This window comes from Nannospalax galili, unplaced genomic scaffold (assembly GCF_000622305.1).
Source record: "Nannospalax galili isolate Female #2095 unplaced genomic scaffold, S.galili_v1.0 scaffold1307, whole genome shotgun sequence".
In the NCBI taxonomy this organism is placed as follows: Eukaryota; Metazoa; Chordata; class Mammalia; order Rodentia; family Spalacidae; genus Nannospalax; species Nannospalax galili.
Window position 1 is genome coordinate 1,148,573 of NW_008357035.1, and position 25,501 is coordinate 1,174,073.

Consider the following 25,501-nt stretch of genomic DNA (forward strand, 5'->3'; position numbering starts at 1 on the left):
CCCCCAGCAACCGCTCGGCTTCTCCATTGCCCCACCCATCTGCCTGCACTCCCCCACCAGGACACCCACTCGCCACCTGGGAAATGTACTAAATGTGGTCTGAGGGTGCTGAGCCAGGCGCCTCCCTGTGAGGAGGGACCGGACTCCCAGCCCCCAGGCAGGCATGACGGGGTCCAGGACAGAAGTGCTTGGCTAATCTGCCTGTTGGCATAGCACGGACCAGCTGCCTGTGAGTGCCTGGGCTCTGTATATGTGCCTTCTCTGCCCCAGTCCCCAACCATTCCTAATGTCATACAGGGTGGTTTCTGAGCTTGGTCCTCTGGACAGATGTGTCTGTGATGGCTGTGATGACCAGAGAGGCCGTTTTCCCCCCTCCCCTCCCCTCCCCTCCCTGTCTTCTTGCCTTCCTTCTTTCTTTTTTTGACAGGGTCTCATGTAGTCCAGGCTGGCCTCAATCTCTCTATGTAGCTGAGGATGACCTTGAACTCCCGATCCTCCTGCCTCCACCTCCCAAGTGCTGGGATGACAGGTATGAGCTACTGCATCCAGTTTAAACTGTGCCGAGGATCAAGCCCAGGACTTCCTGCATGGTAGGCAAGCATTCTAACATCTGAGCTGCCTCCCCAGGCCTCTCCTCCCAGAGAGGTTTAGCTGAGGAGGGAAGACCCACTCTGGACCTAGGTGGTCTGGGGTCCTCCACTGCATAAAAGGGGGGAAAGGAGTCAGCTGAGAGCAGGCATTCCCCTTTCTCCATTTCCTGGTTGATACCATGGACCAAGCTGCTCCTGTATCTGTGTCTTCCCCTCTACGATGGACCATGTCTCTCTGAACTGTGAGCTAAGACAAACCTGCCTCCCTTAATTTTCTTTAATCACAGTGATGAACACTGGGATGTTGGCTGAGGTAAGGCCAGAGGGCACTAATGCCAACCACCAGGTCCTGAACGAGGAGGAGGCTGACCCAGGCCCTGGCCATCTTAAGAGGCTCACATCCCAGGGTGACCCAAGTCTGAGTGCCTGATGCTTGGCTCCTTGTGTAACTACATAGCAGGTCTGAGTCTCAGGGTCTTATGATGGAGGCACTAGGAACAGTGGAGTGAGGGGTCCTGTCTGGGTCTCGGTTGGTGGGCCATGATGCTGCGGTGTGGGGAGGCACAGGATCCTCTAAGTCTGCAGTCTGGGATCATTGCTCCACATCCCACCCCCATGACAAAGTCACCTCTATGCACAGCTTGGCTTGCACACGGCATTCCTGGGACCCACTTCATCCAAGCCCTATCACCTGACTACCTATGTGTTTACTCCAGAACAAAACACGTAAAACCATACATTTTCACTTTGGATCCTGTTACCTGTCTGGCAGGTTGTGTGGGAATGAAAATGGAAACACAACATAGGAAGTGTATGGGACACGGTGAAGGCAAAGAGGAAGTTTATATCAGTACCCACGGCAGAGAAGTAGAGCCACTCCATAGTAATAACTTAATGATACACCCCAAATAGGTAGCTGGGAAGAGACAAAGAAAAGATCAGAGCCAGAAATTAATGAAATAGAAACAAATACTTCGTTCTTGGTAAATATTAACAAGATTGAAAAATTAAGAGAACGAGCCATTGAAAGCAATTAATTAGCCAAATTAGCTAAAAGAATGAGAGAGAAACCCAAAGTCATAAAATCAGAGACGAAACAGATACTGAAGAAATTCAGAGAAACAAGAGGATCTACTTTAAAATGTCTATATTCTATTAACCTGGGAAATCTAGCAGAAATGGGTGAGTTTTATCTATGCAAGGAAGTTGTCAAGGTCACGTCCTGCTCTCTTTCTAAATGGAAGGAACATACAATCCACTGGGACCATGCCTGGAGAGAGGCTGTGTGCAGAGACCCCCAGTGAGTGCCACCACGTCTGTCGGTCTGTAGAGACTCCCAGCACTCACCTCTCGGAGCTCTGGAAGCTTATCCCACCACCTGCCGGCAGAAACTTCTTGGGCAATAAAAACGTGTCTGCGGAGATAAGTTCACAGGTGGCTGGGAAGGTGGGGGGGTTGCCCAAAACACAGAGCAAAAATACCAGAGCTTTAAAAAAAAATGGAGAAGGAGGTGTACAGAATGAACTCAAACAACGTAGAGGAAATCAAGAGAGGGAGGGAGGGAGAGAGGGAGGGGGAGAGAGAGAGAGAGAGAGAGAGAGAGAGAGAGAGAGGCCTTGGGGACAGAGAACATGCGTTAGACAGACCAAAACATCATGGCAAAGAAACTGTGGCTTCACTAGAAACTGGAGAGGAAAATAAATGGGCGGAAGGAGGGACGGACAGCACCACACCACCTCATGGGGAAGCTGGACTCAGTTCAGAGGCAAAAAGACTGAAGTTAGAAGAGCAGGGTCGGCAGACACCCTCAGTATCTTTCTAGAAGCTGTTGCTTGAGGCTGTATCACAACAGAATGAGAGAGAAACCATTCCTCTGTTCCGTAATTTAATGAGGGGGGAATTGCAAAATTATAGCCATGGATTGAGAACTGGGGTCCAAACTGGAGCCCAACATCATAGGATTCTCTTAAGCAGGACTCAGATTCCACCAGGAACAGAAGGGAAGTTTAGTGACTGGATATCATGACACAATTCTTTTACTGCAAAGCGAAAAAAAGTCAACTACAAACTCCAGGAAAAAGAAAAACCACCCAAAAATCGCAATCCTGGTATTACATTTAAGTGTGGGATTATTTTGAACAACTGGAAAAAGAAAAGAAAAAGAAGCTCTTGGGTTTAGGACCAGGAAGGCCTTTCAGGGGTCTGTAAGAGGAAGTGGAATCCAAGCCTCGCTCTTCGCATGGATGCAAAAAGCCATCGTCATAATTAATGCAATGCTGTTCATTGCTTTTCAACTCTTGAGTTGAGCTTCTAGAAATTAAAACAAATATGAATGGAAATTCTTCCTCCCTCCCTCCCTCCCTCCCTCCCTTTTGCTGCTGTTTTTGTAGTTGTACAATTATGTGTCTAACATTTATTAAGCAAGAAAGCAAAGTCTGAGAATATGATTTGTAAGCAATCAGTTAGCAAACTGACAATTCAAACTTTAGGCCGGGCTGAACTACGTACCTTCATCATTTCTAGCAGAGTCAGAACATTTCCACGGTAAAATGAAGACATTGGGGGGTGATCATAAAGTTGGGGCAACCGCGAGTAAAATAAAGTCAACAAAGTGGGTCCCTCACCCTGTGAGGCTGTGTGGATGAGGCTGGGAGGTGGGTGAGATTTTTGTTCCCTGCCTAGCCTTGCCTGTGTGGTTTGTTTTAACTGATTGTTTTTCTTGTACACATGGCTTGAAATTTCTGAAAGAAGGAAGCAGGTTAAACTGAGTCTGTGGAGAACGGGGAAGGGGAAGGGTCCTGGGTGGTCAGGTATACCCTGCCTCCCCTGGGCACTTACAGGATGGAGACCCCAGAGCAGAGTAGCTTGGAGGGAAACCACGATGGATGCAGACTGAGGGCCTGTTCCCTGGGGAAATGGCCCAACCAAATGGAGATCCCCCCCACCCCCGTTTCATCTGCATCACACCGGAGGGGGTGAGAAAAGAGTCAGACCAGGTGGCGGTGAGGACTCTCCTTCATCTGTGTCCTCAGCCTCCATATCTCCCAATTTCGAAGACTCCAAAAGCACCAAGCTGTTGTCAAAAACAAAAACACAGAAATTCGGGGCAGGGCATCAAAAGTGAAGTCACAGCCCTGGGAGACGGCTCGGTGGGAAAGTGCGCACACACGCTACACAAGCATTCATGGAAAAAAAGCGAGGCATGTAGTGCACCCCACCACCCCAGTGCCGGGAGTCCCGGGGCGAATCAGCAAGCTCCAGGTACAACAGAGGAAAGTGCCGGACACTGACCTCCGGTGCCGCACATATGCTTACACACACACACACACACACACACACACACACACACACACACACACACGTGAAACCATCTCTTTTATAGCCCTCAAACTCTGTTCCTAAGCAGCTCCCCTACAAACTCCACTATTACTCATGGGCCCAGTCATCAACTGAGAGAGCAGATAAGTAGGGTGTGTAAGTATCTATGCACACATGTAGCAGAAGAATGGGGAACGTCACTGCGCTTCCACTCCGTCCAGACTACCTACACACCAGGCAGTCTGCTGGGACACAAACTGAGGGTTTCAAAGGAAAGCCCACGTGCCCAGCTCACAGCTCAGAGCCCTCTGGGTTCATAGAGGCCATCCCTCCTGGTGCTGCAAGCACTCAATATATTTTCTCATTCATTCCGAATGGGAACATGACTGGAAACATGGACCGGGTTAGACGTGCTTCTCTCTTGCAGACAGCAGGAACCAGAGACTCGAAGAGGGGACGCGAACTCCCCGAGTCACTCCTGATTCGGTTGGAGAGCCCGGAAGAGCTCTTAAGGCTGCTTATGTTTTTTAGGAGATTCCAAAGGATTCTTGGAGGCTGGGGAGATGGCTCAGTCAGGAGAGAGCTTACTGTACAAACATGAGGACGCATAAAGCTGGGTGTGGCGGTGTGCACCTACGATCCCAGCAGTGGGGACATGGACACCGGGGGATCTCTGGGGCTCACTGACTGGCCACTCAAGCTTCCGGTTCAGTGAGAGGCCCTGTCTCTCACTAAGGTGATGAGGTCTGGAGAGATGGCTCAGCAGGGAGTTAAGAGTGCTTGCCACCCATGCAGAGGATCTGGGTTCAGGTCCCACCACCCTTGCAGAGGATCTGGGTTCAGGTCCCACCACCCATGCCTGGCAGCTCACACTGCCTGCAACTCCAGTTTCAGAGGATCCAGTGCCCTCTTCTGGCCTCTGAGAGCACCTACATGCATGAGCATGTGGCCACACAGAGACACATGTACATATACATAAATCATTTTTCAAGAAGAATTTAGAAAATAAGGTGGAGAGAAAGAGGAAGAAGCTCAGCATTGATCTCTGGCCTCCACACTCATGTGTACATACATGCATGCACACACACACACACACACACACACACACACACTTCTGATGATATCACATAGGTGGAGTCTGTCTCTAGAAAGCTCCTCAGGAATCCAGCAGGGCAGATTCTCCCTGGGAAGAGTGTGGGGCTGGATTATACTGATGGGAGAGAGACCTGATTATCTCCCGCACGTTTTTTACTGAATCTATCTTTTTCCTATTACCAATTTTAAAATGTAGAGATGATATTTGAAAGCCATGAAAAGCAGCAGCTCTGGATAGTCACCTGGTAAGGAGGCACAATTTGACACACTTCTAAATCAGTCTCCAGGAAGAAATTGGTTGTGATAATAGCAGCATCTCCCCTTCCTGGCCCAGCCCCGCGGTGTGCGCATTAACATACAGGCTCCTTCACAGCAGGCTTGGCCCTGACTGCACAGCTGTGGTTGTGTGATGGGAGGACCACGAGGACCTCACTGCCAGCCATTACTGGGTGTGATGGCCACCTGCTGGCCCCTACCACATGCTGGGGCTGTACAGGGGGCTCCTCCCTGCCAAACCCCAGGATGGAAAGCCAAGCCACCTGGTTCATTCCAACATCACTCCCAACCTCAGATCCACCTGCTCATCTGCCTCCACCTCCCTACCACATCACTCCTTAGCCTGAACATGGTGGGCTCCTCGCTGGGTTCCACCCATCTGTGTCTGTTTCCCACAGCAAAGTTGATGAGATCGCATCAGTCTTTTGATAAACACTCTCTAGCATCTCCAATCTTCCCCAAGTCTGAAGGAACACCCCCAAAGCCCAGGGTCCCCCTACACTATCATTTTTTGTGCTTTCCCCTCCCCTGACATCTGGGGTTCTCTGCCCTCCTCAGTGCCTTCGCCCTTGCCGACCTTCGCCTAGAGGCTGGCTCCTCCCCAGCCTCCCACAGTCAGCTCAAACCATTTCCCTGCGGACACCTGCTCTGGCCTTACCCAGCTCACCCCGGGGCTCTAGTGCTACCAGTCTGCTCCAGAGCCTTGATCACCAGGGAAATACTCTGGTTTGTCTGGTGAATTTATTCTTTGTCTTCACTAATAACATCACCATCAACATGAGCTCAAAGACTTTGTTTCTCTTGTTGACCTCAAAATCTTGTTTGTGTGTGTTTGCATGTATATGGGTGTACATGTACATGTGTATGCATGTGTACAGAGGCCTAAAGTTGATGTATGGCATCTTTCCCAATTGCTTTCACTTTATTTATTGAGGTAGGAGCTCTTGTTGAACCCAGAGTTTGCCAATTTCCACTGGTCTAGCTGGTCAACCAGCCTTGGGCTTCTCCTGTCTCAGTCTCCCAAGTGTTCAGATTGCAGGCAGCTGTGCTGTCAGGCTTTTGTGTGTGTTCTGGGGATTGAAACTCCAGCCTTCACACTTTGGCAAGCACTTTATCTACTGAACCATCTTCCCAGCTTCCATCTCAAAGTCTTTAATCAGAATAACCAAGTTTTGGTAACTATTTGTTAAACAGACGTAGAGATGATGGGGCTGGAGAGATGGCTCAGCAGTTAAGCTCACTGGCTGTTCTTCCAGAGGACAAGGGTTCGATTCCCAGAACCCACATGTGGCTAACAACCATCCTTAACTCCAGTTCCAGGGGATTTGACAGCCTCTTCTGCCCTCTGTAGGAACTGCATGACACAGGTACACTGACACACATGCAGGAAATACATTCATACACATTAAAAAGAGACGTGAGTGGAGAGGATGGAAGAAGAACTAAGGAAGGAAGGAGGTGGGTGGGTGAATGAATGAATGGGCAGGTTTGGACTGATGGATTGGTGGGTAGGTAGAGGATGGATGATGACTGAGTGAACGGTTGGATAGACAGAGGAGTGGATGGGCAGATGGAAGGATGGGTAGATGGAGGGGTAGACAGATAGATGGGGAGATGGAGAGACAGATGGATGGGCAGATGGATAGATGGTGAAGTAGGCAGATGAGTAGATGGAGGGATGCATGGAAGGCAGATGGGTAAATGGATGAATGGATAGACAATCCTTAGATGGAGGGGTGAATGGATGAGAGATGGATGGGTGGGTAGATGATGAATGAGTAGACAGGTCACTAGATTGATGAATGGGTGGGTGGTAGAAGGAAGTATGAATACATGGTTGGATAGATAGATAACTGTATGAGTAGATGGGTGATCTGAGAGGTGGGTAGATGGATGGAGGCTGTCCAATGTACAGTGGCCCCTGAGGCCCCTCTGCCCACCCACAAAGCCTTTTCCTGAGGGATTAAGGAGGAATGGGGACCTCTGATTCCCACCCAGGGTTGAGATGTGCTTTTAACCATGACTCTGAGATATCTATCTGCTAAGTCCTATGTGGTGGTGGCCCCAAGGACCTCTTGTTACCTGGTCCTAACCGATGTGTCCCTTTCAGATCCTTCTTGTGGGTACCCTGCAGGTGAAAGGGAATCCCAAGGTGGGAATCAGCGGGAGAAAGTGTGTACATGTGCCACTGATTGGGTTCGCTTTAACTGTTCAGTTCTTTAGCGCGGAGCCTCTGGGATAACTTTGACACAGGAAGGGATAGGAAGGGGAGAAACCTTCCAACTGATTCAGAAAATGTCTCCGCAGAGCCTCACTTTCCACTGAATTTCCTTCGATTACATTAGCATCTGCATCAAAGAGGCCTCAGCCACTGGCGCCTGCCCAGACTGCAGCACCTACCGGCCCAGACTGCAGCACCTCCCGGCCCAGACTGCAGCCCCTACCGGCCCAGACTGCCGCACCTACCGGCCCAGCCTGCAGCACCTACCGGCCCCGACTGCAGCACCTACCGGCCCCGACTGCAGCACCTACCGGCCCAGACTGCAGCACCTACCGGCCCAGACTGCAGCACCTACCGGCCCAGACTGCAGCACCTACCGGCCCAGACTGCAGCACCTACCGGCCCAGACTGCAGCACCTACTGGCACAGCCACAGCAGCTGATTGGCCGGTGGGGCTGGTGCGGTGGTCGGGTCTCCACTGTGGATTTGGCTATTCATGAGCTGTTGAAGGCTACACTGCAGTTCCCTGTCCCTCAGATGAGTGCTGCTGTTCAATCAAGGAAAGTGCTGGCAAGCCTCCCCTTCCAAGGCCCCCTCCAGGGCCACGTGGCCAGCAGGGTTTACATCTCAGGCACTGATTGCTTGTGGGCCTGGGGCCTTACCCTGTAGTCTGGCTTCTGTGTGCTTCTATCAAACTGACCTTGCTTTTCAGGGTCACTGAGGGTTGGCTATGCTCTGGTGCTTCAACTGGGGCCTGGTGGCTGGTGCGGGGGACGAATACACAGCAATGACATGACTCCTGTTTGTTTTATTGAAATGGTAGGTCTGGGAGGCCCACGGAGTGTACAACCCTTCATTACGGGAGAATCGGGCTGAACTGGTTTTGGTCAAATCTAGAGCCTTCCACCCTTTGCTCAGAAGCTGCCAGTGGGCCCTAGTATAGCCCTAATGTGGCTGAAGCTGTTAGCGTGGCAGGGGTTCAGGACAGACCAGAACAACAGTTCTTGTGTGGACACTGCAAACAAATGCCGAAGGGTGGGGAACTCGGAGGTCACCTGGCCCAACCTTCTGTGAGCCTCTGGCATGAGAACACTTGGTCCCGCTCACGCCCTCCAACAGCAGGGCTAAGCCTCCTGAAGTAACCTGCTCCCCTATGGCTGGGAGACTACGTGAGTCCCCAGCTGACCTGTAGCCTGGTCCTGATGTTAGTCACCTGACAGGCCTCTGCTTCAGGACCCTGTCCCAGGTCCCTCCTCTCTGCTCATCAAGTCAGGTCCTGGACAGCCCTAGAAATGGCCATGGTGACAACTATCCCCCAGGCCTCCCTGAGCCTTGTGGACTACTGGCTCTGCCTGGGCCTGTAGATGGACATAAGGACTAAGGCCCTGACTGTGGCCACCTGCTCAGGGCCCGTCCTGTCCAGGCAGGGTTCAGCAGGGACAGCTAGATCACCTTGACTCCCTGGAAATCACGGGCCCTGAGTTCCCTTTCCAGGCTGTGCCCAGGGTCAGGGCAGAGGCCATACCTGGATATCAAGGTCAGAAAGGGAGCAGAGGCATCTGGGCATAAATGAAGTTTAGAGCACTTGCCAAGCATACACCAGGCCCTGAATTCCATCACCAGCACCCCAGAAAAGTAACAGAAAGATGCAGGAAGTGGGGGTGTGTGTGCATGCACTGCCCCCTGGAGGGCTCCCTCATAGAGCATCTTTTCCTCTTTTCCTGTTGAGTCAGCATTTTACTAAGCAGCCCAGGCTGGTCTTGAACTCATCACCTCCTGTGTCAGACTCCCAAGGACTGGGATTACAGGCACGCACCACCATATCCAGCCCAGCTCATCTTGTTTCTGAGAACGGTGGAAGACGGACTGGCACTGACACCAAGCCAGACAGCAGCTGCGCTCCTCGGCACACATGCAAAGAACCGAAGACGTGTTCAGTCAGGCCCTTGTACACAGATGCCCCCAGTGAGGCATTCACCACGGCCAAAACTGTCCACACATTCATCATGGATAAAATCCTAGCGTTTACAAGGACACAATGTTATTCAGCCCTGAGAAGGAAGACCAGTCTATCACATGCCACAGCATAAACCCCGGGGATACTGCGCTCAGTGTCAGAAGCTGGGCTCCAACAGTACCACCTGGGTGGTCTGTTTACATGAAACTCCAGCAGGCTGAGCTAGAGATAGAACACAGATCTAGGGCTGCCAGGGGCTGCTGGGGGTGGGGGGCATGGGAGAGACTGCTGGTGGGCACAGGGCTTCCTTTGGGGTGGTGGAGAGGTTTTGGAACCAGTTGGAGAGATGGTGCTCTGCATCCTTTTCAATGTGCTAAACCACACTGAACTTTGTAGTTCAACATGGTAAGGCACATACCATGTGACTCTTGTCAAAACAGCAACAGTACCAGAGGGACCCTCAGCAGGCAATGAGGATTATCTGAATCAGCAAGAGCTGCTCACCGCAGAGCCCCTGGGGCTGGTAGGAGGGTTCTAGACCCTCGGAAGATGACTCTCCTCAGAGGGGCTCTGGCTGGTGGCTTCCCTCTCAGAATGGCCTCATGGTGGGCTGTGTAGCAGGGCTGGGGGCAGCACCTGACCCACACACCTTTTCCTTTGCTGAGTCACACATGATTCCCTGAAACCAGGTCCAGGAAGATCCTCTATCTGGAACCAGGCATTACCCACAGACCTCTGACCCAGCATGGTATCAGAACTGTGTAGGGAGGACCATGACTTATGATGGAGAAAGGACAGAAAAACTTTCTGCCCAGAGCTGCTGCTGTGGCAAGGGACAGTGTTCCCCGGAACAGAGAGGCTGTGTGAGGCTGATGGAGCCACTGCTCTGAAAAGGGGTTCATCTCACCCAGCAGGCCCCGCTCCACACCAGCTTTAATCCTGCCCAGAGTTAGGGAGACAGGACACCGGGGCCTGAATTCCGCAGAAGCAGGTGTTGCTTGAGCAAGCATTCTGTAGAAGATTCCTCCCTGTGCCCTGTGGTTGCCACACCATGTATTGCTTGACTTTTTCAACAAGTACTGCTTGTAAACCTCCAACTCCAGAAGCCTAGACCGACCACCTGCTCATCTACCACCCTTGCTGCCCACCCAGGAGAGCAAGACTTCCTTAACAAAACCTCTAGCCTGGAGGAAGCACAGGAAAGAATGTGGACACAGGTGAGAAGGAAACCCAGAGCCAGGGTATCTTAAGTACACCCCGGAGGGGTACCCCCATCACTCTGCCTCAGGGCAAACAACTGTAGCATCTTCTCTTAACAATGCCACCCTTCCCTCTTCCTATGGATCCAGGACCCTCCCTCCGGGGCCACCTACACAGGTAGGTGGCACACAGGCCCTTCTGAGGCAGGCTTTCTGGAAGATGGATGCTTTGGTGACCCCACACGGGTGACATGCGAGAAGCAAACAAACACAAAAACAAACGAGGCTCTGAGAGCTGCACAGGAGCTGGCCTGGGGCCAGAGGACCCTGGGAGACAGGAGCACGGCTTACCCGGATGTGTCGAAGCTGTCATAGGAGCCCACCGTATAGTGCCGGAAGAGTTTCTTGCTGCGGTCTGCACGGGTTTCTGTGGGGGAAGAGAGAGGGCATTCAGCAAAGTCACACAAACCTTCAGGAGGTGGCGGCTGGCTCTCACTGACCCACCCCAGGCAGTGACAACCATTCTAGCTGGTTGCATCCCCGGAGGGATGACAAGGCTGATTTGGGGGCCCAACGCTGCAAAATAAGGGGATGCCGTGAACACTGGGCTGTCCACAGAATGAAGGGAGCACTGTAGCACAGAGGCAGGGTCCCGTTTGGCTCACAGAGGGAGGCAGACACTCTATAGAGCAGGGGCCACGGGCCTTCCACCTGGGACAGCGACCCCACCTGCGTGCAGAATCTGCTGGATGGGCATGCCCAAAAGATGCTGCCCAGGCTGCCAGACTGGCAGGCCTGAGGACCCAAAGATGACAGCCTTTGCATAAAGCAACGTGCTCACCATTAATTTTCTGATTATCGTTGCTTTCCACTTTAAAAAAAAAAAAGCTAACTAAACACACATGATTAACTTTCCTAATTAAGCTGGCTCGCTCCCTTACTCAGCAAATTCAGACGTTAGTTCAGAGGGAAATTATACGAGAGATGCAATTACATTAACAGATGGCTCAGGGCTGAGGGGGGACTGCCAGGACACAAATTCAGGACGCACCAAGGCTCACAGTGAGCTCAAAGGCATCCCTTCACACATAAGATTTCTTGCACCATCTCCTGAGATCCTGCAAAACTTTGGAGGGAAACGAAGCAACTGACTGTTGGGCAAGGCCTGAACTCTGATGTGTGGGGTGAGCCTCTGTTCCAGGGTCTTCCCTGTCTCATTCCAAGGTCAACGTGACTATTTCACTCAACCTCCCGCCAAAGCATGCTGCAGCTGGGGAGTGGACACAGGGTAGCTACTGAGAGAGGCTTGGGGTCCTTTCATGCTCGGAGGCAGAGAAAGTTGACCTCCTGTTCCTACAGAGTGGGGAGTCCCCTCCTAGGCTGGACAGAGTCAGGCGTGACCGAGGACTACATTTCCCAGCTGTCCCAGCATCCGGGTGTGGCTCTGTGACTAGTTCTCTCAGTCAATGGGGTGTGGGCACAGCAGATGGCGGCCTCCCAAGCAGCCCACGTGCTTCCCCTTCCCCCCTTTCCTGTTCTGCCAGCTCAAGTCTCAGGCACGAAATGGTAGAGCATCACAGCTCGAATGAAGAGGCCCCAGGCTGGGGAGATGGCTCAGTCAGTCAAGAGCTGTTTTCTTTTTGTTTTTTTTTCTGTCAACTCACACAAACTAGAATCACCTGAGAAGACGGAGCCTCAATTCAGAATTACCCCCACCAGGGGGATGGAGAGAGAGTTCAGGGATTAAGAGAACTGGCTGCTCCTCCCGATGACCTGTCTTCGACTTACATGTATATAAAAGAATTTCCTCCATCAGACTGGCCTGTGGCCATGCTTGTGGGGGCATTTTTTAAAAATTACTAATTGATGTAGGAGGGCCCAGCCCACTGTGGGTGGTGCCATCACTGGGCAGGTGGGCCTGGGCTGTGTAAGAAAGGTAGCTGAGCAAGCCAGGGGAAGCGAGCCAGCGAGCAGCTCCTCCATGGTCTCTGCTTCGGTTCCTGCCTCCAGGTTCCTGCCCCGAGTTCCTACTTGACTTCCCTTCAAGATGGACTGTGTTTGATAAACTCTTTCTCTCCAAGTTGGTTTTGGCCACGGTGTTTATCACAGCAATAGAGGGTAACTAGGATAAGAGCTGAGTTTGTATCCCCAAAGCCCTTGTAAAAAGCTGGGTATAAGGGCTTTCAAATCCCCACACTGAGGAGGAGGAGACAGGAAGAGGCATGGAGCTTGCCGGCCAGCCAGTCTGGCTTAATCGCAGAGCTCCAGGTTCGGTGAGAGACCCTGCCTCAAAAAATAAGGTGGAGAGCAATTGAGGAGAACTCAGGTGTGCACACACACACACACACACACACACACACACACACAGAGGCCCGGGCCTCTGGGCCCTCAGAATGAGCATGAAACAGACAGACACTGTTATGTAAGAGAAAATTAAGCCTCTACGGCACTAGGCTTAACTTTGGGGCTTTTCAATTCCAGCACCCAACATTCCCTTCCTTAACTGACAGGCAGGGCAGCAGGGCTCCTGGGACTCGGCTCCCACCTGCATCTCCACACCTTCCATCTGAATCTCTTCTCCAAACACATGCAAAGCTTAGGGTGCCTCTCTCAGCCGTAGCATCGTCACCACCATCATTACCGAGACTCGCCGAGTGCTACTGTGAGTCCCACCACAATCAAATCCTGCCATGGTAGCTCGGGGAGCAGTGCACACACCCTGGGCAGCCCCTCTGCCTCTCCAATCAATGCTGTGGGTCCCCTCCACAGGGGTAATATCTCATTTAAGTTAAAGTTGAAGGCATCTTGCTAGTTCAAATGTCAGCCTGTGTAGACTACATTGCTCACCAGTCCTACTCAGTCTGGTATTGAAGCCACACAGCACGAAAGTCTTAAACAAAATCATACTGACAATTGGCAGAACGTTCCCTCACAATGCAAGTCGAAAGAATGGCCTTTCTCAAATAAAACAAGCAACTGAAGTTTTAGGAAATGTGGTCTGTTGTACAGTAAACTGATCACCAAAAGTGAAGCTGTCAGGAATATAAATCTCACTCAGTTACTCTATGTCCTCATCAGCATTAACTGCCAACCTCACACAACCTAGAATCACCTTAAAAAAAAAAAGTCTTAGGCTGGAGAGATGGCTCAGCAGTTAAAAGCACTGACTCCTCTTGCAGAGGACCCACGTTCAAATCCCAGCACCCACAAGGCAGCTAACAACTGTCTATAACCCCAGTTCCAGGGGACCTGACACCCTTTTCTGACCTCTGTGGGCACTGCACAACATGGTGTACCTACCTATGTGCAGGCAATACACGCATACACATAAAATAAAAATAAACTAAAGAGTCTCAGTTGAGTGATTGTCTTTATCAGGTTGGCCTGTGGACATGTCTGTAGGGAATCATCTTGATTGTTAATGATGCAGGAGGGCCCAGCCCACCGTGGGTGGCACCACTCCCTGGCAGGTGGTTCTGGGATGTAGAAGAAAGCTAAGCATAAACAGAATTGTGAGTCAGCTGGCAAACAGCACTGGCCATGGTTCCTGCTGCACTTCCTTGACCACGAGTCCCCTGGTCAGAGGTGATGCTGTGTGGACTAGCAAGAAGGCCTGCCTGTAAGCGACTGCGCTGACGTCCATCAGTGGTGGACTGCGACCTGAAGGATGAAAGAAACCGTTTCCTCTTTGAAGATGCTTTGGGTCAGTGTTTTTGCCACAGCAGCAGAATGAAGCAAGACTGCATTGTGTATAAAAAGGGTCCTGAGATGCAAAATGCTGGTCAACAGAACAAGGTAGTGAGGGGCCAGCATCCTCTGCTGATGCCTGTCACTACTGCCCCATCGTGGTCTGCATCCTAATAGCCATGCCTCCTTCCTGCAGAACCTGTGGGTATCTAGGCACTGGTGGTGGGGGCGTGACTGATATATCTGATGGCTGGCAATGGTAAGGGCCACCAAGACCAAGTCACAGGGCTCAGATCAGCACCCTGGCCAGTGCCCACCTCCCCTTCACCAGACCACCCTGCTGAGCCCCTGGCACAGGGATCTATGTCCCTGTGTCAGTCATCAGTGCTCCAGGGGGTGGGAGGGAGCACGGCCTTTTTTTCTCTGAATGTTCCTTCTGCTTCACTGTCTGGGGCAGGTAGTGTGGGTGAGGTCACGAGGGTGATGCCTCATGAGTGGATGAGCAGCTCCTTGAGTGTAAGAGGAGGGACCTGAGTTGACACACTTGCTGGATTCACCATGGGATGCAGCACCTGGGGGCAAGCAGATCCCCTGGCAGGGAGGAGGCCCTCACCACACACAGTCCTTGATCTGACCCCAAGATCCAGAAGCCAAATAGGCCTTCATCCTCCAAACATCTCTTGGTGTGTGTAGTCTGGCCATGGTAGGGGAGTAGACAGACCTTCTGTGTAACTCTAAGCAGACATACAGCATCCAGGATTGCAGAACTAACACAAAGACCTCACCATACAAGAAACAAATAACCATAGTCCACAGGGTATGGGAGTGGACAAAGGGCACAGGGCACTTGCCAGGTCAGGGAGTAGTCCAGCAGCCTTGCACACCTGCCCCATACTTAGAATCTACAGGTGGTCAGATGTGTCCCCAACAGAATTCCACCCCTGTCAGCATCCTGCCCCACAGAGCTTCCATAGCACAGTGTTTACCAAGTCCATGGGAACCAGACCGTCTGCCCTAAGGGTAGAGATTAGAGGGGCACCCAGGAAGCAAGGATGCAGGACCCCAGGGGCAAGGGAAGGAGCCCAGGTATGTTGGCCTTCTATCACTGTGGACACCAGGCTGGTCCTGGGATAGCCATGCTGATGCCACATGTGTGCCCTGTGTTAGAGGGATAAGTGAGACATGAACATCTCTGCGTGGGGCTAAGCAGAGTGGTTCACAAAGGCACCAAAGGGCCCGAGGGCTGCTAATTACTGGTATTCATCTTAATTCTGTGGTTGTTGAGAGCCCCACGTGGCAGCTCTGTGCTGGTTGTCTAGGAAACCACTGGGCACTGAAAGCCATGCACGCCCTGGCTGAGTTGGAGTATCCAGGGTCCAGGAGCAGGGAGGAGAGCATGTTGTTGAATGTGTATGCACATGTTCATATGTGTGTATACATGTGCATGTGTGTGTGGGTAAGCATATTGCACAAGGTGCATGGGTGAGTATTTGTGTGAACGTGTACATGTGTGCATATGTACGTGTGTGAGGTTAGATGGATGTGTATATGCATGCACATGGTTGTGTGGCTGAGCATGTATGTACAGGAAGATGTGAGTGTGAGTATAGATGTGTATGTGTGTGAGTGGATGCATGTGTGAGCTGGTGTATGTGTGAGTATGGGTGTATACACTTGTGAGTGGGTGTTCACCACAGGAAAAATGTTTGATAAAGGGATTGTTTCTAGGTCAGGTCAGGAGCTGGTTGTGGGATTTTGTTGTGGTTCCTTTCAGCTACCGCAAGTGTTTATGAGGAAAGAAATCAGAGAGACACTGCCTAGCTTGCTCTAGGAAAACCACCACTGCCATCACCATCACTATTATTACCACCACCATCATCATCATCACCATCATCACCATCACCACCATCATCATCACCATCCCCATCATCATCACCATCCCCATCATCATCACCATCCCCATCATCATCACCATCCCCATCATCATCACCATCCCCATCATCATCACCATCCCCATCATCATCACCATCCCCATCATCATCACCATCCCCATCATCATCACCATCCCCATCATCATCACCATCCCCATCATCATCACCATCCCCATCATCATCACCATCCCCATCATCATCACCATCCCCATCATCATCACCATCCCCATCATCATCACCATCCCCATCATCATCACCATCCCCATCATCATCACCATCCCCATCATCATCACCATCCCCATCATCATCACCATCCCCATCATCATCACCATCCCCATCATCATCACCATCCCCATCATCATCACCATCCCCATCATCATCACCATCCCCATCATCATCACCATCCCCATCATCATCACCATCACCACCATCATCATCACCATCCCCATCATCATCACCATCCCCATCATCATCACCATCACCATCACCATCACCATCACCACCATCATCATCACCATCCCCATCATCATCACCATCCCCATCACCATCATCACCACCATCATCATCACCATCACTATCATCACTATCACCACCATCCTCATCAGCACCATCACCACCATCACCACCACTATCATTATCACCACCACCATCATCATCTTCATAACCGCTATCATTGATACGGGGACACCACCAGTCCTATACACACACTCACACTGAGTGGTCAGAGGTGAGGACTGCACACAGAGCCCATGGGAAGTGCTGCTCATTTTAACTACAGCTGTCTCATGTGGTAGGAACCTCTACCTTCCTCAGATCTGTCAAGATCACACAGCCCAAGCGAGACAGTGTGGGCCTTGAACCCAGACTTTGTGCTTGCACAGCTTGTGCTGCTAGCACAACCAACATGGCAGTGTTCCCAGAATGTTCCCTAGGAGCCACATGCATTCTCTGTGTACCACCTATCTGAGCTCTGTGGAAGTATGACCTAGGTTTCCAGGTGAGGACGGTGATGCTCAGAGAAGAGAAATGAGCACCAATCACCCAGCCAGGAAGTGACGCCGCACAGCCACTATGTGTGGTGCTTGGGAGGTGACTCCATCAGGAAGTGATCTGCTTGAACCCAGGTGGGCATGTTGTGGACGTGCCCTCCCCCAGCCGAAACTGACCTGGGCTAGACTCTTCCCCCTCTGTGACAGTGGGTACCTCGTGTGATATCCAGGGCTTGCCCTCACTAGTTGTGTGCTATGGGCGGTGTGCCACTCCTAGAATCCCATGATGTGCTGGTGCAGATGTAGGATGCAGGTAAGACATCCCAGGAAAGGCAATGGGGGGGGACAGGAGGCCAGAGGCCTCCCTGGGCCCGTGCAGGCAGATGGACACTGAGGCCTATCCCCAGGGGGGTCTTCAGGGAGGCTCCAACTCAGCTGAGTGCCCTGACACATCACCTCCCCTCGCTACTCTGTGTCCTGCAGTGGCTGGGGCCCCACCCCTCTCTACTTAAAGAGGCAGGGGGTTTGGTTGTCCCTGTGCAGTAGAGCCTGCAGCACCCACTGGTGTGCCCAGCTCAGAGGACTGGCCACGTGCCTCCCTCATCTTCCACGGGCCCAGCCTTTCCTAGCCCCAGCCGCAAGGACATGTGCAGCCACCTGGCTCCCTACCCTCACCCCGGCCTCTGGCTGTTGGCAGGGGCCTTTGGTGGGACTATCCCTGTGAGCTCTCCTGGGACAAGGTCCTTTCCTGTTGCTAACAGCACAGGGGCTCAGAAAACACACTTATGCCCTAGCTACCCATAGAGCTCCACCGATGGTTGTGAGGCAGTGACAGCCAGAGGCAGTCAGCCAAAGTGTGGTGTGGATACAGATTCTGTGCCCGCTTCTTCCCTGGAGAGTTGGCCATTTCCTTGCCACATGTGGTTCCCGGCAAGGCTGCGACTCAGGGGCTGGGGAATAACCCCCTAACCACTGCGATGTAGCCCGGGCTGGTCCAGGTGCAAATCAAGAGGGATCTATTTACTTGCGTGCTTCCTTGGCCATACAGAAACTTCTAGAAGTTAAGACCCAGTTTCTAGCCAGGCCCACTTTCTCATCTAGTGTCAGGCTGATAGTTCACAAAGAGGCAGCCCAGCAATGTCTGTAGCAGCCAGTGGCCTGCAGTCACCATCAATCTAGTCTAAGCAACCATCGGTTACGTGAATGGTAAAGTGGTCTCTAGTCTCGGTTTCTATGATTGCCCACCCATCCACCCACATTCCAGAAACTGCATGAGATCTGAAGGAATGCGAACCAGGCTTTGCCGCCCCCCCACCCCGCTTTTCCCTCCTCCATTGCTGCACTCAGCCTATGCACCTCCTCTTTGCTCCTTGAGTACCAGCTGATTTGCTTCCCGGGGCCTTTGCATTTCCCAGACTCTGGAACCTTCACTCCCCAGTTCCAGTTTCACTGTGCCAACAGATCCCTGGCTTCTATGACAACCTGACCATGTGGGTGCCCAGCGTCTCTGGAGTAGGGAGGGAACACTGGAATAGTGCTTCCTCCGTCTGCTTGGCCTGGAGGTGACGGTCTAAAGGCTCTGCAGATAACACCAAATTAGCACCTCCTGGGGGTTGCCCAAGCATCCTCCGGCACTGGGAGCCTCCGTTCAGTCCTGGCCAGGCCTGTGACCAGGCAGGACCTTTTCACAGAGTCTCTGGGTGCTCCCGCCTCACCTAGCAAGCAGGTTGCTTGTGACAATGGATGCCCTGGGTCTGTCCTTCCCCACGGCACACACCCCGGGGTAACTGGGGAATCTCCCTTTATCAGGAGGTGGCCGTGAGCCTGCCTGCCCCACATAGCAGAGATGCCCTAAAAACGCCACTCTGAAAATCCACACGTAAAGGGGGAAGAAACCCTAGAAATCCTATTTTATACACCCCTTGGGACCCGTGGAAGACAGTGACAGATTTCATGTCATCAGTTAAAACAGGCACTCATGCAGAGCTGCCGGAGGCGGTCCCTGTAGCATGGTAAGGAAGGCAGGGTGGAGCGTTCAGGGAGACTGAAGAGGACCTTTCTGAAAAGGGGAACTATGAGAGGGGTCTTCTCCTGGATTTTTATGAGCACCCTGCAAGGCCAGAGATTAACCCACTAGGATGCAGGGCTGACAGGACTTGGTGATGAGACAGACATGCCCAGTCCTTCACGCCTGAGCTATGTTCCCTGGGGTGGGTCCCTCCTGTGGAGGCCTGAGGACAGCAGAGGCTAAGAGAACACAGGACAGTGTTCCTTGTAGTGCTGGGGACGGAGCCCAGAGCCTCCCATGGTGCTAGACAAGCCCTCCACCGCTGAGCCACACCCCCGCCCCCCCGAGAGGGTATGTCCAGACAGGACAAACCTTAGCTGCCATTGCTAGCTGTCTGAGTCAGGCAGGAAAGCTTCCTTTAGGGAGCCTTGGTGTCCTGTTTGTAACTTGGGCCACAGCACAGTCAACAATCAGAGCTGCAGTGGCTACGGGACAGACATCCTGGCTGGATGCTGGCCAGGCATCATGGCCTCTGCTGTCAGTCCAGGAGCTCTCCAGGCATGTCTGGCTCACAGCCTTCTGAAAATGTCCCTGAGGAAAGACCCCGCCTGAGGAAGTGTGTTCCATATGACAGCACCCTTGCTGCCTGGACCCAGAAGGTCACATGCCAAGCTAAGCCCACCAGACACCATTCCAGTGGCCTAAAGCAAGACACCCTCTGCCTCCTGTCTGGGCCAAGGGCATCTTTCTCAGATGACAGCTACAGTGAGCGGCAAACAGGCTGGGGGCTGCAGGAGACTTCCCACAGCTATGGGATGGCCACACTGTCCTGGCTTGGGCAGAGCTCACCTACCCCTATGTTCTGTCCTCAATGGCCTGAAAGGTCCAGGCTGAGACTCCTCAGACTAGAGGACACTACAGTGTCCACTACAGTGACGCTCATGAGACATTGATATTTCCTTTCAGCCAGTCTCACTTGAGGTAGAAACACTTTGGGTCCGGCTTGATAGACCATCCACCCCACGGTGCTGCTGAACAGATTTTCCTGGACACAGCAGGGCTTTGGATGCCCTAACTCTCCAATCCCTAAATGCACATAGCCATGATCCCTACATCCACAGATTCAACCAACCTAAAGTTAAAAATATTTGAAAAAATAGGGGCTGGAGCGATGGCTCGGTGGTTGTATAGGTGCTGCTCTTGCAGAGGGTCAAGTTCAGTTCCCAGCACCCATGCTGGGTGGCTCACAACAACCTGTAATTCTAGCTCGAGGGGGATCTGACACCTCTGTTCTCTATGGGCACCTACACACACACACACGCACACACACACGCACGCACGCACGCATGTACACACACAGCTATGGGATAGCCACACTGTCCTGACTTGGATAGGCTTGCTTGTGTCTGTGTTCTGCCGCCCCCATACTTTAAAAATAAATCTGTAAAAAAGAAAATATTTGAAAGCTATCACATGTGTACTGAATGTCAACAGGCTTGTGTGTGTGTGGGGGGTGTGTACATGTGAATGCACTTACTCTGGATTACAGCCTGATAATAGTCACACAGCATGTGCTCTGCTCTGGCTGTTACAATCGGAACTTGACTTGGGAGGACTTGGGGACTTGTGTACAAGTCTGTGCCACAGTAGGGAAAGGATCTGAGCATCAGGGGGGTTGGTATCTGGGGGCAGGGGATCAAGGAACCAGCCCTAGCTGATGCACAGGGATGTAATGGTATTGCCCCTGACACTGAACAACCCTGCACCCATTTCCCAATGCCCCCAGGGGGCAGCACACCCTCCACCAGAACCCACACAGCTGACATTTCTAGCTTAACTTCTGTCTAAGTAATGGCTGGACTAGGGGCACTAGGCATACGAGAGTCAAGTGCCTTCCGTGTCTGTGATGGGGACAACCAGAGCCTGGGATTCTGCCCCAGATGTCGGATGGAAGACCAACTTCTAAGGACAAAGAATCACTTCCAGTCAGGCTGCCATGATGGGGAGAGCTCATCCTCCAAACCCTTTGGGGGTCAGGCAGGTGTCACGGTGTTCCGAGCTTTATGTTCCTGCACAAATTAACATTTTTTGATTCAAAGACATACAGAGATATGGAGGAAACAGACAGTGAGGCCACGTGTCCTGAAGAGGCAATGCCACACAAAGGCTCAACCTGATAGGAAGGCCGCCAGGCTCTTCCCGGGGGGACCGTGGAGTGCTGGGGTGTGTCAGCCTGAGCTGGCAGAGCCCTGAGGACAGAGGAGCCACCCCAAACCCTGGCCAGGACAGTTCCCCTGTCCTGCTCGCCTTCCCCATGGCCTCATGACCTCATGCTAAGTCCTTCTGAGGATGTGGTCCAGGGGGACCTTCCTGAGGTCATGTCTAGGCAGCAGGGAGGTGGGGGGCAGTGGCCAGATGTGAGCTGAAGGCTTGCTGAACACTCGCTTTGTGACCAGGACCACCCTGGGAACCCTGAATACTAACGTCCAGACCAGGCTGGACGGACACAGAGCTCCCCTAGTTTAGGATGGAGGTGACCCCAGGATCACCCGCCTGTTCCTCTCTCTGTACAGTTCTCCCATCCAAGTTCCAACCAGGCCTGACCTGGCTTAGCTTCTGAAATCAGATGTGACTGGGAAGAGTCAGGGTCATGTGGGACCCGAGACGGTCACTTTATCCTGAGCACAGGGTAACATGGGACACGGGTGGTCACTTTATCCTCACAGGCTGAGCATTGGATAATCTTGCTCAACGAGGGCCAGTGTACATTCTGAGCACAGGGTAGGTAGGTGTGGCTGAGCCACAGAACTTAGTAGGTCAGGTATATGAGGTGCCATTAATAGCTACCTGTCTTGATGCTGTGGCAAAAGCAACTTAACAGGGGAAGGAACGGGTCGGCCCATCATGGCAGGGAGGGCCTGGCAGGGAGGGCGTGGTGGCAGGAACACGAGGCTTCTGGTCACATGACACCCACGGACAGGAAATAGTGGCACACACTGCTGTTCAGCTATTTTCTCCTTTTTAGTCAGTGCAGGACCCCAGTCCACAAGATGGCACTGCCCACGCTTAGTGTGGGTCTTCCTACCTCCATTAACCCACTCTAGAAACTCCCTCACAGGCATGCCCAGAGGCTGGTCTCCTAGATGATCCTAGAGCCTGTCAAGTTGACAATCAGTGAAAAGAAACACGTATTGTTAGGGCTGGAGGGTTGCTCAGTGGTTAAGAACACTGATTGCTCTTGCAGAAGACCCGGGTTTGAATCCCAGCACCCACATGACAGCTAACAACTGTCCGTAACTCCAGTCCCAGGGGATCCAACAGCCTCTTCTGACCTTCATGGGCATTGAATGACATGGGTGCACTTACACACATACAAGAAATACACTCATACGCATAAAAAACAAAAATAAAGAAACACGTGTTGCACAAACATCAGAGACCCATTCCATGCATGAGTCTCTCCTCTAAATCAGGCGCAAGACAATTTTTCAGCAGTTCTGGGTGTCCAGACCAAATGGGAGAAGAAATGAGGCTGATGTGGTCAGATTGCACAGGAGCGCTGTACACCATTCTGACTGGTGATGGAAGACGGACCGGTTTACAGTGACAGGTGACTGTAGACTCGGAGGCTTGTGACACACTCATCTCCCTACCGTTGCCTGCATCATCTTCCCCCCATGAGCCCTGAAATCTGGCAGGCAGAGGCCTGTCCTCCAACTTCAGAGCTGGCCACAGTGTGGCTGGTCTCTCCAATCCCATTGCTGTGGCTCTGAACTCTACCTCCTCTCCCATTTTCAAGGGCCCTTGCTATTATACGGAGCCCGCCCAGATAATCAAGGGCAATCTTGAGTTTGTCTGGCAGCCATCTTGATTCTACCAGTGACCTTAATTTCTGTTGGCTGTGTAGGGTGGCACACCCACAGCTTCTGAGGACCAAGAAGTGACTGTGTTCAAAAGTCATGCCTCTGCCCATGACAGCCGTAGGCATCCAAACATTGCCCAGAAGCTCGTTTAAGTCCCGGTCAGTTCTGAGACTTAGAACACCGGGACCCAGAATTTTGGGACTCAGAACCCTGGTACTCAACACTTTGGGATTCAGCACCCTGGGACTCAGCACTCCAGGACTCAGTTGTCTAGGATTCAGCACTTTGGAATTCAGTGTTTCAGGACTCAGTATTCTAGGACTCAGCACTCTAGGACTCAGCACTCTGGGATTCCATACTTTGAGACTCAGTACTCTGGGTCTCAGAACTCTGGTCTGTCGTTAGGAGTAGCGGATTACAGAGCTGTGGTCCAAGGTTATCCTCAGCTATGTATTAGGTTTGAGGCTAGCCTGAGCTCACGAGACCCTTGACTTAAGAAACAAAAAACAAATCAAAACCACATTCTACCTCTACAGCGAGACCAGGGCTTGGGCTCTGTGCTGGACAGCTTTAGTGTCAACTTGACACAGGGGTAGACGGAGCCTCAATTGGGGAATTGCCTCCATTGGACTGGCCGTGACTGTGGGGCATTTTCTTGATTTTTGAGCCATGTGGGAGGGAACAGCCCCCTGTGGGTGGTGCCACCCCTGGGCAGGTGGGCCTGTGTTGCATAAGAAAGCAGGCTGAGCAGGGGCCAGGGGAGCAAGCCAGTAAGCAGCGTTCCTCCATGGCCTGTGCTCCAGCTCCTGCCTCCAGGTTCCTGCCCTGAGTTCCTGCCTTGGGCTCCCTGATGAACTGTGACCCTGAGATGTAAGATAAAATAAACCCTTTCCTCCCCAAGTTGGTAGTGGTCAGAGTATTTTGTCACAGCAATTGAAGGCAGATTATAACGGGCTACATGCTCCACACCCTATCCTTCCTCAGAGATGGGGCAGAAGTCTGTATCTCTGATGGACCAAGGGGTCTACTCCATGCCCAGCAGCCCTTGAGGGGTGCCTCCTTCAGCTAACAGAACTGTGCCAACCACCCAGGCCCTGGAGATTGGGCATTCACGTGCTGAACTAACACCTCCCCAAATCAGTGTCCCCAGCAGCAAAGCTGCCTCTGTGGTAGGGTGTGTCACCAACAGGCAACTGAGAAATTGTTTTCTGTTTATTTCCAGCTCCCTGGAGTGTGGTGCTGCGCCTGGTGTGTGTGCATGTATGTGGTGTGCGGCACCTGCTCTGTTTTCCCTCCCCGGCTGTGTCTAAGTATGTGGCTAAGCACTGACCTCAGCAGTAAGCAACAAGTTTCCTTCCTTCCTTCCTTCCTTCCTTCCTTCCTTCCTTCCTTCCTTTTCCTTCCTTACTTCCTTCCTTTCCTTCCTTCCTTTCTTCCTTCCTTCCGTCCTTCCTCTCTCTCTCCTCTCTCTCCTCTCTCCCTCTCTTTCTCTCTCTCTCTCTCTCTCTCTCTCTCTCTCACACACACACACACATTTTCATCTTTCTTTCTTCTCTTTTGAGACAGGGTCTCCCTGTAACCCCAGCTGGCCTGGAACTTGCTATGTAGACCAGGCTGGACTTGAACTCACAGAGATCTGCCTGCCTCTGCCTCCCGAGTGCCGGGATTAAAGGTGTGTGCCACCACACCTGGCTAGACAAGTTTTCTTTCTTTTTTAAAAAACATTTTATTTATTATTTTTATTTTATGTGTATGCGTGTATTGCCTGCATGTAGGTAAGTGCACCTGTGTCATGCAATGCCCGAGGAGAACAGAAGAGACTGTTAGATTCCCTGGAACTGGAGTTACAGACAGTTGTTAGCTGCCATGTGGGTGCTGGGATTTGAACCTGGGTCTTCTGCAAGAACAGTCAGTGTTGTTAACCACTAAACCATCTCTCTAGCCCCAACAAGTTTTCTTAAAAAACAAACAAACAAACAAAAAAACTTCATGTTTTGGACTGGGGGGACAGGTTAGTAGGTAAAGTGCTTGCTATGGGAACATGAGGACTTGAGTTTGAGTCCCCAGAACTCACATTAAAAACAAAAATCCAGGTCAGACGTGCTGGCACTTGCCTTTGATCCCAGCACTCAGGAGGCAGAGGCAGGTGGATCTCTGTGAGATCGAGGCCAGCCTGGTCTACATAGCGAGTTCCAGACCAGCTGGAGCTACACAAGAGAGACCCCGTCACAACAAGAAAGCCAGGCCTGGTGGCGTGCTTGTAATTGAAGCAGTGGGGAGATGGAGACGGGCAGATCCACAGATCCCTGAGACTTGTGCTGGCCAAGTTTCAGGCCAGTGAAAGACCCCGTCTCAAAAAAAGGAAAA

The 25,501-nt window shown here is 52.0% G+C and overlaps 1 protein-coding gene across 2 annotated transcripts in view; it reads right to left on the minus strand.

Annotated features, from left to right (window-relative positions):
- Shank2 (SH3 and multiple ankyrin repeat domains 2) overlaps nucleotides 1-25,501 on the minus strand; it is a 523,081-nt gene that overhangs the window by 162,710 nt on the left and 334,870 nt on the right. For both annotated transcript variants that reach the window (XM_029557122.1, XM_008854979.3), the window contains one exon: nucleotides 11,008-11,083. In XM_029557122.1, the coding sequence (XP_029412982.1) occupies nucleotides 11,008-11,083 (76 nt within the window). The remainder of the gene's footprint in view (nucleotides 1-11,007; nucleotides 11,084-25,501) is intronic.